This window comes from Suncus etruscus, chromosome 4 (genome assembly GCF_024139225.1).
Source record: "Suncus etruscus isolate mSunEtr1 chromosome 4, mSunEtr1.pri.cur, whole genome shotgun sequence".
Classification (NCBI taxonomy): domain Eukaryota; kingdom Metazoa; phylum Chordata; class Mammalia; order Eulipotyphla; family Soricidae; genus Suncus; species Suncus etruscus.
This window is the reverse complement of record NC_064851.1, coordinates 57555671-57568359: the sequence shown is the minus strand read 5'-3', so window position 1 is coordinate 57568359 and position 12689 is coordinate 57555671. Positions and strand designations below refer to the sequence as shown.

At 38.5% G+C, this 12689-nt stretch overlaps 1 protein-coding gene across 1 annotated transcript in view; it reads left to right on the top strand.

Moving 5' to 3' along the window:
* The window catches only part of IRAK1BP1 (interleukin 1 receptor associated kinase 1 binding protein 1), a 30523-nt gene extending 22892 nt beyond the window's left edge, over positions 1–7631 (top strand). The window contains exons 3-4 of the mRNA XM_049772284.1: positions 6890–7020; positions 7123–7631. Of these exons, the coding sequence (XP_049628241.1) occupies positions 6890–7020; positions 7123–7393 (402 nt within the window). The 3' untranslated portion in view covers positions 7394–7631. The remainder of the gene's footprint in view (positions 1–6889; positions 7021–7122) is intronic.
* Positions 7632–12689: the final 5058 nt, after the last annotated feature.

Here is a 12689-nt window from a genome sequence, read left to right as displayed (position 1 = left end):
AAGATTCTGAAGAGAAAGATGTCAAAAAGTATCTTATGTAACATAGTGTCTAAAACTATCAAGTACTTAGGAATCAACAAGAGGTGAGAGACATAGACCATGAAAACTTCAAAACACTTTACAAAGAAATTGATGAAGACCTAAGGAAATGGAAGAAATTTCCATTCTCATGAGTTGGAAGAATCAATATCAAAATGACCATCTTACCTAAACTATATCGATTCAATGCAATCCTTATTCAAATTCAAATAACATTCTTCATGGACTTAGAATGAGTAATTATGAAGTTTGGGTTGAATCATAAAAGACTAGGATAGCCAAATCCATATTAAAAAACAAGAAACTGGGAGGCATCTTTTTTACCTAATTTGACTTTACTACAAAGCCCTAATGATCAGACAGCATGATATAGGAACAAAGAAAGACTTTCAGATCAATGGGTCAGAATAGACTATCCAGTGACAAACCCACAAGTATATGGTCAATTAATCTTTGACAAAGGAAACAAGAATTTGAAATGGAATGAAGACTATCTCTTCAACAATTGGGTGTTGGAACAATTGGACAACCATGTGTAAGAAATTAAACATTTATCCATATCTCACACCTACACAAAAGTCAATTCAGGGGCCAGAGAGATATGATGGAGGTGGGGTGTTTGCCTTTCATTTGAACCTTTCATTGGCTTAAATCCCGGCATCCCATATGCTCCCCCGTGCCTGCCAGGAGCGATTTCTGAGTGTGGAGCCAGGAGTAACTCCTGAGCACTGCTGGGTGTGACGCCCCCCCCCAAAAAAAAAAAGTCAGTTCAAAGTGGATTAAAGACCTTAAGATTAGGCCTGAAATCATAAAGCTCACCGAGGAAATTGTAATTAAAACTCTCCAAGACTTAGACCTCATAGAAGTCTTCAGTGATAGGATGCCAATGGCAAGAGCTATAGCATCAAACCTGAATAAATGAGACTTTATGAAACTAAAAAATTTCTGTATGGCAAAAGAAACAAGTGCTAAATTTAGAAGATAGCTAACTGAATGGGAGAAATCTTTGCACACAACACATCAGATGAAGGTTTAATATCTAAAACATTTAAAGTACTCACAAAGGGTAATTCCACAATATCTAAAAACCCCATCAAAAATGGGGAGAGGAAATGAACAGACACTTCTCTGAGGAAGACCAACAGATAGCCAACAGACACATGGAAAAATGCTCATCATCTCTTATCATGTGGTGTGAATTATTTTGTTTTTCTATAAGTCAATTAGGGGGAGATGTTGGGTTACTGATTCTACCCTAATCAATATTTGTACTCCACCCTAGGGTGTGATCTGGTGATGGTATATTGGATTATTAGGTCAATTTCTAGGGATCAATCCTTTTGTCCATCTATGAGAGAGACAAAAGACTAATGACTGAGAAGAAAGGTAGGCAGTGTTCAAGGACTTCTTCTGGCTCTGAGCAGAGTTTCTCCTGGCAGTACTCAGGGGCCCATGTGTGAAGGAACCCTAGGAACCCACACATATAAGTCCCAAGATGCACCTGAAACATGCTGCAGCTCTGAAGTTTGATGCTTGGTGTCTGTGCTCCCATCTCCTGGCTTCCTCTTATCATTTTCCTAAGAAACAAGCTTATGTAGAATGTAAGAGGAAACCAAATACCAATCTGCATGCAACGCTTCATACAAATGCCCATCTTTTTCATGTCAACTATCATATTCCATGGAAGGAAGCCAGATAAATAGTTGATGCATGTACCATCTATGCACCTTTGAATAAACACATGTAGATGGGGCCAATCCCTGAGGATTACAGACTAATGAACTATATTAAATGGATATTACACATATTGACTTTTTCTTCAAAAAACCCCTATCTGCATGTGTTGGAGATAACATATTCTCATTTTATATGGGGAGTTCCAATGACTTCAGAACAAGCTAAAGCAGTTTGCACCTTCATGCTTCAGTGCTTTTCTGTTATGGGTATTCACCAAACCATAAAGACAGACAATGGCCCAGCCTACACCAGTAAAACTTCAATCATTTTGTAAGAAATGGCAAATCAAACATATCACTGGCATCCCATATAATTCACAAGGACAAGCCATAGTTGAAAGAGCACACAGAACTCTAAAAACTCAATTATTAATGTATAGAAAAAAGAGGCGTACCACCACAGACATTTTGTTCTTATTATTTTCACTAAACTTTTAAATTTACCCCAAGGAGAACCTTATATAACTGCAGAAAAACACTTTAAAGAAGATGTTCAGGTGCAAAAAAATAATTGATTCACCTATTTGGGTAAAAATGGATAATGAATGGATTGCTGGTAACCTCCTAATTTGAGGAAAATGATATGCTTATGTTTCTACAAATGGCTACCCTAACACAAAACTTTGGGTTCTACTAAGCCTTGTTAGAAGCAGGATTCTCACAAATGAAAAATCTCAGGCACAAATGCATGATAAGAGTGTAAACCTTCCCTCGGAAACAACATAGATTATTCCAAAAAATGTGGGAAGGAAACAAAATACAAAGAAACCAGAGATGATCTTTGTTTTGGGTAAAATAAGGTGTATCCAACAATTAGGGAAATCCAAATCAAGACAACAATGACTTATCATCTTATTGCCAGTGAAGATGGCACATATCAAAAGTACTTGGAACAATCTCTGGGAGGGGATGTGGTGAGAAAGTAAACTCTCATCTACTGTTGGTCCAACTTGGTCCAACTCCTATGGAAAACAGTCTGGAGAGTTCTTGGTAAACTCAAAATTGAGGTGCCATACCTCCCATCAATCCCTCTTTTGGGTATTTACCCCTAGAACAGAAAAACATTAATCCAAAAGGATGTATGCATACCACTATTCATTGCAGCACTCAGTGTAATAGCTAAGTCTTGGAATCAGCCTAGATGTCCAACAACAGACAAGTGGATCATGAAGATGTGGTACATATATACAATGGAAACTACGTAGATGTAAGGAATGATGCAGTCATGCAATTTACTGCAACCTGGATGGAATTGGAAGATAATATGTTAAATGAAGTAAGCAGAAGGAGAAAGATAAGTACAGAATGATATCACTTATATGTGGTATTTAGAATACTGCATGAAGAAACACAGTGGTCTAAATGGTAGTTGTCTCAAACACTGTTGCCTCCAGAGTATAGCAAAAATAAGGAAAGATACTGAGTAGAAGAGGAGAAACTCAAATATGAAAAGATGGGGGCCAGGGGCCAAGTATTCTGAAGTGCATTCGTAGTAGCAAAATAGGACAGAACTAAATATCCAAGCCAAAGGCAACCACAATGGAATTAAGAGACCCAAACTTTAACATCTAAACTTAAAATGGGCCTATTATACTGGCAGGCTGGGGGGTGGGGGACATAAGGGATGGTATGGGATGCACCTGGGGAACATTGGTGGAGGGATTCTCTCTGATTCATTGCATGTTTAAATCCCATCTATAAAGGACTTTGTGAATCACAATGGTTTCAATAAAATTAAAATTAAAAAAAGAAATTAGTCTTTGTGGGTCTGTGATGCGTCTTTGGGTAGAAAACATGCCTTTCCTTGATGTAGAAGGTGGTGACAACTCTATAGTACCTGTAGTTTCCACATTATATATTATGTGTAAAAGTTTTCTTAGATGAGGTTAAGTTCATAAAAAGTTTTTAAAACAACGATTTCTTTTTAAGTATTATTGAATGTAATTCTTGGCTTCCACTTATTCAGAGATAGGAAACATTATAAAATAGAAAATGAAAAGTCATGATTGAGATGTGATATAATTACTTTATAAAAAAACTAAAGTCAGAATTTTTCCAAATAATAAAAGTTCCTATACTGGAGCCAGAATGCTAATAATGTGATTAGGGTGTTTACTTTGCATGCTACTGACCTAGGCTCAATCCCCAGTCCTACCACAGTAATCCCTGAATTAAATTCCCTTAACAAAGATTCCTGAACTCTGTTTGTTATGGGCCTTCCTCCCCCACACAAAAAAAAATACAACTTCAAAAAACTCATTGATAATATAAGAACACTGGTAGAGTGTAATGTGCATTTGGATGGTGGTAAGGTTAATTGATGTACATCAAAACTATAAATGTTAATACTATAGTAAATATGTTACCGAAGCTACCATAAATTAAACTTTATTCTAAAATACTGTAGTTAGGGGCCGGAGCGGTGGCACTAGAGGTAGGGCATCTGCCTTGCAAGCGCTAACCTAGAATGCATTGCAGTTTGATCCCCCGGCATCCCATATGGTCTCTTCAAGCCAGGAGCCATTTCTGAGTGCATAGCCAGGAGTAACCCCTGAGCGTCGATGGGTGTGGCCCAAAAACAAAAAATAAAGCAAAACAATAAAATACTCTTGTTAGTATTATATAACTATGAAATGCATCAGAAAAATAGTAAATTTAGTAAAAAATGATTATTAAAGTATTGCTAGCATTATTTAATGCATTTTATAAAATGCAATATTTTTACTCTACAGAAACTTACTTTTTACTCTACAGAAAATTTTAAAATAAGGGATCAGTGGCCCAGAGGCCAGAGCAATAGCACAGCGGTAGGGTGTTTGCCTTGCACGTGGCTGACCGTGGACAGACCTCAGTTTCATCCTCAGCATCTCAGATGGTCTCCCAAGCCAGGAGCAATTTCTTTTTCTTTCTTTTTTTTAAATTAATTTATTTAAACAAAATGTATTACATAGTTGATGTAACTGATAACAATATAATTTTAGGAAGTCAAAAGGCAACATATTTATAAAAAGAGAAAATTGAAAGAAAAACTAAAGAGATGGAGGAGAAAGAATATTTTTGAAAATTATTGACTCACAATGAATTCATTGAGAACTAGCAGAAATTTCAGTAAGCTCTTTTTTTTTAAAAAAGGATAAAAGTTAAAAAAAATACAATAATAATGGTGTGAGAGTGGCGATTGTTGTTGTTTGCATAGACCCAGCAAAATAAGGGTAAAATGGGGGAAAAAAAGTCTTGGCCTAAATACAAAGAGATCTTATCCCTGAAGTTTTCTGGCATAAGACTGACTCTGGGTTGCAGGCATACTAGGTTGTCCAACCCCTGAGTCATTCTCTGTGGTGATGGTGAAATTTTTTCATACATTAGCTGTTGTTGGTGTCTGGTTTCTGTAGTTAAAAGATTCTGATTTCTGTGCCAGAAAGATTCTGGTTTCTTTGGTTTCTGTGTTTCATCGAAGTCAGGTTGATATGGAGCGTCCTCTAGTTTCACCTCACCATTAGATGCAGAACGTCCTGCCCTGCAAGCAAGTTGTTGCTGTTGCTGAGTCATCTGGGTGTTATGGGAATACTCCTTGAAGTAAAGTCAATGCCAGGGGAGCGGTAGGGTTTTCCCTGGTAGAGATTTGTAGACAATTGTGGTTGTTTCCGTATATGGTCAATGGTTCAGGGTTGTGTGGCCAATGCCCATTCTTTGAAGGCCTGAGACAAGTCATTATGCCAGTGTTCAGAGTATAAGGCCTAACTGCATTACATTTGTGTTCCTATCTCTATTAGATAATAACTTGTTTGCATATGTAGTATTTTCTCATTTTAATGTGCCTATGCAAAAGAAGAACAATGCCATAATGTATTATTGGTGCCTCAGGGGAGCCGAGGGAACAAGTCCAACAATCTCATTAACTTGGTTCTAACATGAATTCTAAAGCGAAAGATTCTTCTACCAGAATACTTTGTTGAACAGATAATAAAGAAAGAGAAAAACAGACAAAAAACAGTGGGCACAATTGTCACTGTATAAGGGAATATTCAATAAGAGTTATAGCAGTTCAGGGAATACATCTAAGATACTCAAAGGAGATGTACATGTACCTTTTATGTCATTAGAAATAGTTGGGAGGAGGGTGCTGAATCCTGGACGCCACTTTGGTCTGTGATTTGCCTTCTGGAGTCTGCAAAATGACTCCCAGCAGTTCCATATCAGGAAATGTCTTTGGGTGGAAACTAATTAGAAACCTAGTATGGTAGCAACCACAGTTACACAGTGAAGGAAGGTGGAGGACAGGAGGCCGCTGAGAGTAGATAAGTAGGAACAGAGTACTGGTTTCTTCCCAGCCTGAGAGTCTATTTTTTTCACTTTGGTAGCTGGTTGGCTACCATGAATAATGTGCTTCATGGAGAGCCAAGAACTGAGGGTAAAAATGGTTAAATGTCGGGTAATAGGCGGTGGGAGTAAGGGAGTAAAGGACTAAAAATGAGCTTCTGCGTGGTGAGCCAAAGGGGGAAGAAAAGTATATAACATATATGTTCTACGTATAGGACAAACAGATTTAACCAATGATATCCAAATAATTGTCTATAATTTCTGTGGGCTAGCGCCTCCGCGCGGTTTCAAAATGGACAGGGGTAGGAAGAAAAGTTGCCTGTGAATTCCTGAAGCCAGCCCCTCTTGTGCTCTTGTGCTGTCATTCCCATGCTGGCCAAAGCTACTGGCTCCCAGGAAGGAAAGAGATCCTTAAATTGCTGGAAGCCCGGAAGTTCACCGCCCCCACCCAAGCCCTCCCTGTGGAGCAGGCTGGGAAATGGGGAAAGCTTGGGGTCCCCTTTAAACTCCTCACTTGCACCTACCTCACTGGCCCCCTGGGCGTGTGACCCTGGGGTAGCCATGGAGTTCCGGAGGAAGTGGGGTGGAAGGGTGCTAGGGTGACCCAAGCCCTGAACCCCTCCTAGGCTTGGTTAAAAAGGCCTTTGGCATGGCAGAGGCCTGCCATTCCCCATGGCCAGGAGCAATTTCTGAGCTCATAGCTAGGAATAACCCCTGAGTGTCACTGGTGTGCCCCCCCCCAAAAAAAAAAGAATCAGACATGAAAATAATATTGAACGTCATTTTATTTCCAGGTGTGCATTAAATTTACTGAATTTGGAAAAATGCAAAATATTTGCAACTTTCTTGTTGAAAAGCTAGATAGCTCTGTTATCATCAGTGAACCCCACTTCTATCACACTCCAGGTTCTGTTGAGAATCTTAGGTAAGTTAAACAAATCTTTAAATTACTAATAAATTCAAATTTGTAAAATGCTACAATTCATAAAATATTGTATATTAATAACCTCTGTATTTAATTCCTAAGACGGCAAGCCTGTCTTGTTGCTGTTGAGAATGCATGGCGCAAAGCTCAAGAAGTCTGTAATCTTGTTGGCCAAACCCTAGGAAAACCTTTATTAATCAAAGAAGAAGAAGTGAAAGAATGGGAAGGCCAAATATATGATCACCCAACATCCAGACTTGCAAGTTCATTAACTGTACAACAAAAAATCAAAAGTGCAACTATACATGCTGCATCAAAAGTATTTATAACTTTTGAAATAAAAGGAAAAGAAAAGAAAAAAAAGCACCTCTGAAATTTTAAGCATAATATGTTTGTATCCTTTTTCTATTTTATACTTCTTATAATGCTTCCTTTTGTCCTCAATATATAACATGTATATTTGTGTGTACATACTATATGGACATATAAAGTGTCCTTTCCTAAAAGTCCATCAGTCTTTGAATATCATCTTACAGAATACTAACATTTTAATGGTTGTTTAAAAAACTTTACTTGGGGAAATATTTTTGGAAATAAATGTGTCATATTTGTATACACATCTTGTTTACTGTCAATTCATATAATATATGTAAAAGCATATATTATTAAAACATTAATATAGTTTTATAGCATTAATTTTAATATTACTAGAAGGATAATAAGATATATAGCTTTTTTTTTTTTTTTTTTTTTTTTGGTTTTTGGGCCACACCCGGCGATGCTCAGGTGTTACTCCTGGCTGTCTGCTCAGAAATAGCTCCTGGCAGGCACTGGGGACCATATGGAACACCGGGATTCGAACCAACCACCTTTGGTCCTGGATCGGCTGCTTGCAAGGCAAACGCCGCTGTGCTATCTCTCCGGGTCCGATATATAGCTTTAAGAATAAAGGTAATCAGGTAGAGCTAGAGAGATAATACTGAAATTAAAGCTCTTGCCTACAACACAACTAAACTAATTTCTATCCCTAGCACCTATATAGGCCTCTGAGCATAGCCAGAGGTGACTCCTCAGAACAGAGCCAAGAGTAAGTCCTGAACAGCCAATTATGGTAAAAAAACGAAAAAAGATAAAAAGAAGAAAAAGAAATAAAGGTAATGAGGTATTCTGATGACAAAATTAAGTAAACAGTATACAAACCAAATTCTCTTCACTAAGACTCCTGACCCAGCACCATTAAACAAAAATATGATAGAAACCACAGGTGAGGGGCCGGAGAGATAGCATGAGGTAAGGAGTTTTCTTCGCATGCAGATTGGTGGTTCGAATCCTGGAGTCCCATATGGTCCCCTGAGCCTGCCAGGAGCGATTTCTGAGCATAGAGCCAGGAGTAAAAACCAAAAAAAAAAAAGAAAAAAAAAAAGAAACCACATGCGATTTTAAATATCCACTAAATATATAACAAAGTAAAACAGTTAAAATAATTCAAATGTAACATAATAACATTTTGTATGACTCAGAATATTCACAACATATGTCATTTCAATTCAGATACTGAATTTTCATCAATATTTACTTGATCTATATTAACATTTATAGTTGAAAGAGTAGCTCCATTCACACTTACACATTCACATTATTCCAAGAATGCATATAAATTTACTTTCTTTTAATTCCCAGTTTTTGTATGAGTGGTCATTTCCAACTATAATTGTCATGTTGGTCCCTTCTTTTTTATTTTTATTTTTTTCAGTTTTTGGGTTACACTTGTTGATGCTCAGGGGTTCTGGCTATGCGCTCAGAAATTGTTCCTAACTTGGGGGAACATAGTGGACACGGGGGATTGAACCCAGTTCTGCCTTGGGTCAGCATGTACACCCTATGGCTGTGCTATCGCTTCTGCCCCATTCCCTTCTTTTTCTTTTTTTTTTTGGGGGGGGGGGCTCACACCCGTTTGATGCTCAGGGGTTACTCCTGGCTAAGCGCTCAGAAATTGCCCCTGGCTTGGGGGGGACCATATGGACCGCCAGGGGATCGAACCACCGTCCTTCCTTGGCTAGCACTTGCAAGGCAGCCACCTCACCAGCCCCTCCCTTCTCTTTCTAACTGCACTTCTCACCCATCACTTCTATTATTTTTGGGTATTATTCTCATTGTGTTTTTTATTTATATCCCAAAGATGAGAATCATCATTCTATGTAACAGATGGATTTTTTGGGCCCGGAGAGATAGCACAGCGGCATTTGCCTTGCAAGCAGCCGATCCAGGACCAAAGGTGGTTGGTTGAATCCCAGTGTCCCATATGGTCCCCCGTGCCTGCCAGGAGCTATTTCTGAGCAGACAGCCAGGAGTAACCCCTGAGCACCGCTGGGTGTGACCCCAAAACAAAAAAACGAAAACAAACAAACAGAAAAAAAAACAGATGGATTTTTCGTAACAGATGGATAGTATTCCATTGATTAGATGATCTATAGTTTCATTATTCACTCTTCAATTCTTGGGCACTTGGGTTATTTCCAGAATCTTGCTATTGTGAATAGTGCTACAATGAGCATAGGCATGCAGATGCCTTTCTGCATTGTGTTTTTAGGCCCTTAGAGTATTCCTAGGAGTGATATTGCTGGGGGATAGGGACCCCAATTTCTAGTTTTTTGAGGAATGTCCATATTGTTTTCCAAGAAAGGCTAGACCAGTCGACATTCCCATTCGTAGTAAACAAGAGTCCCTCTCTCCCTGCATCGATGCCAGAACTGGTTGTTCTTGTTCTTTCTTTTTTCTTATTTAAACAGTGACTACAAAGTTGTTCATGATGAGTTTCAGTCTTGCAATGTATACCACCCTTTACACATGAACATTTCCCTCCAACAATGATCCCAGTTTCTCTCCTACTTTCCCCCTTCTTTCTCCTTCTTTTTTTCCCTGGTAGACTCTGTGGTTTGCACTATTGTTAATGAAGGGGTACCATGCATGCCACTTTATTCCCTTTCAGAACCCACTTATTTTCCAGGGTGATCAGTTTCAACTATCATTGTCTTAGTGGATCCTTCTGCACCCTAACGGCACTGACTTGCACTTTGTCGCAAGCTTCATACCATGGACTGGTCCTTCTGATCTTCATCACTATTATTGCTGGATATTTTTACCATACTGTCTTTTATTTTTCTTATATCCCTTCCCTGATCACTTCACTCAGCATAATAATCTTCATATCCATCCACATATAAGCAAATTTCATGACTTCATTTTTCCTAACAGCTGCATAGTATTCCAATGTGTCAAAGCTTCTTAATAGAGTCCTGTTTATTTATCTTTCTTCCATTTGCTTAGTGGTATTTAATTCTTAAATATGCCTTTAGCTTCAATGTCATGAGAGCAGTTACATTTTTCTCTATATAATTTATGGTTTCAGATCTGATATCAAAGTCTTTAATCTATTTTCACTTGACCTTTGTGCATGGTGTTAGAAAGAGGTATGACTTTTCTTGCACTTAGCTGGCTAGTTTTTCCACTACCACTTTTTGAAGAGGCTTTTCTTGCTTTTACTTCATATATATGTATATATATATATATATATATATATATATATATATTTTTTTTTTTTTTTTGTTTCTGGGCCACACCCAGCGGTGCTCAGGGTGCTCTTGGCTGTCTGCTCAGAAATAGCTGCTGGCAGGCACGGGGGACCATATGGGACACTGGGATTCGAACCAACCACCTTTGGTCCTGGATCAGCTGCTTGCAAGGCAAACATCGCTGTGCTATCTCTCTGATCCCCCAGTTGTATTTTTTGATTCTTGTTAGTCCACTTAAAACTTGCTTTTCCACAAGAACCAAATTTCAACGACCAAACTTCAAATGTGCCAGTCAAGAAGGCAAACAAGGGATGAGGGAGGATCTCTCAAGGCCCTTACTTCATATTTTTTGCTCCTTTTTCAAAATTCCCGTGCATGTTAAATGGCACTGAAATCATTTCACCCATGTCTTTCATAGTGTTCCTTAACAGGAAGGAGTTTGGAAGCTAAGATTAAAATTTTGAGCATCTAACAATCCTGTTTGAGTCCACATTTACTACTAGAATGTAAATTACTTGAGAATAGAGGTTTTATTTTCTTGTCCATAGCTGCATTCTCAGGACTAGCATAGTATCAGGGTCAACATACAGCTCTTAAAGATAAGCTAGATAAACTTACCAACTGAATAAAATGGTGAGGCACTTTAACCTTTCTTCTCACCAGTAAGATGATACCAGAAGTATTACTATAAGGAGGACAGTTGATAAATATAAAACCAAGAGACTGATGCCAAACACATAGCAATAGCAGCCATTTTACCAACTGTATTTTTTTGGGGGGGGGCACACCCAGGGTGCTCAGGGGCTACTCCTGGCTATCTGCTCAGAAATAGCTCCTGGCAGGCACAGGGGACCATAGGGGATGCCGGGATTTGAACCAACCACCTTAGGTCCTGGATCAGCTGTTTGCAAGGCAAACGCCGCTGTGCTATCTCTCTGGTCCCCCAGTTGTATTTTTTGATTCTTGTCAGTCCACTTAAAACTTGCTTTTCCACAAGAACCAAATTTCAACAACCAAACTTCAAATGTGCCAGTCAAGAAGGCAAACGAAGGATGAGGGAGGATCTAAGATACTGATGGAGGAAGGTTCTGGTTTTGGTGCCAGAACACTGAATGCCTAAAATTGAACTGTGAATAACAAATCATGGTGCCTTATTGAAAAAATTTTTTAAATAAAATTGGTTTTCCCATTTTTAAGATAATTGTTTAAGGTTACTGGAAAATCAGACTAAGGGCCAGAGCAATAGTACTGTGTATAGGGCATAGCCTTTGCATCTGAAAATTCCAGTTTTGATCTTTGAGCCCTCTAGGAATGACCCATAAGTGGGATTATGTGCATGAGAAACCATTAATACAAATATCTCAAAAAGTTTTAATAAAAATTCTAAAAAAGTTTGAAATGTATGTGAAGAAAAAAATGTTTAGTCTTAAAAATGTAGTCAAATGTATTTTTTAATTAACCATAATACAATTTTGATTCCATCTGGAACAATTTTGGTATAAATTTTAAGAGAATTAAATACTTAAAAACTTTTTAGGGGCCACAGCAAAGGCACAGTGGTAGGATGTTTGCCTTGCATGCGGCTGACCCAGGACAGAACTGGGTTTGATCCCTGGCATCCCGTGAGCCAGAAGTGATTTCTGAGCACATAGCCAGGAGTAACCCTTAATCATCACTGGGTGTGGCCCAAAAAACAAAACAAAAAAATAAAACCCCAACGTTTTAGATAGCAAGAATCTTAGAATTAGAATTTTTAAATGTTTTGCATTTAAAAAATACTGAAAATTATCCTACAATTATGTTGTGACTAATAGAAGAAAAAAATTTCAAAATCAGATGGTTGAGTCATAAAGATAAGTGGGGCATTTGCTTTGTGCACAACTAACCGTTGTTTGATCTGTGGCACCATATACAGTCCCTGAGCCCTGTCAGGAGTGAGCCCTGAGTGCAGAATCCTGAGTGCAGAATCAGGAATGAGCCCTGAGCATTACCAGGTGTGGTGCCCCCCTACCCCCCAAATACGGACAGACACTTGGACCAGGAAGATAGCTCCCTGTGGTAGAGCGCAAGCCTAGTATGTGCAAAGCTCTGAAATTG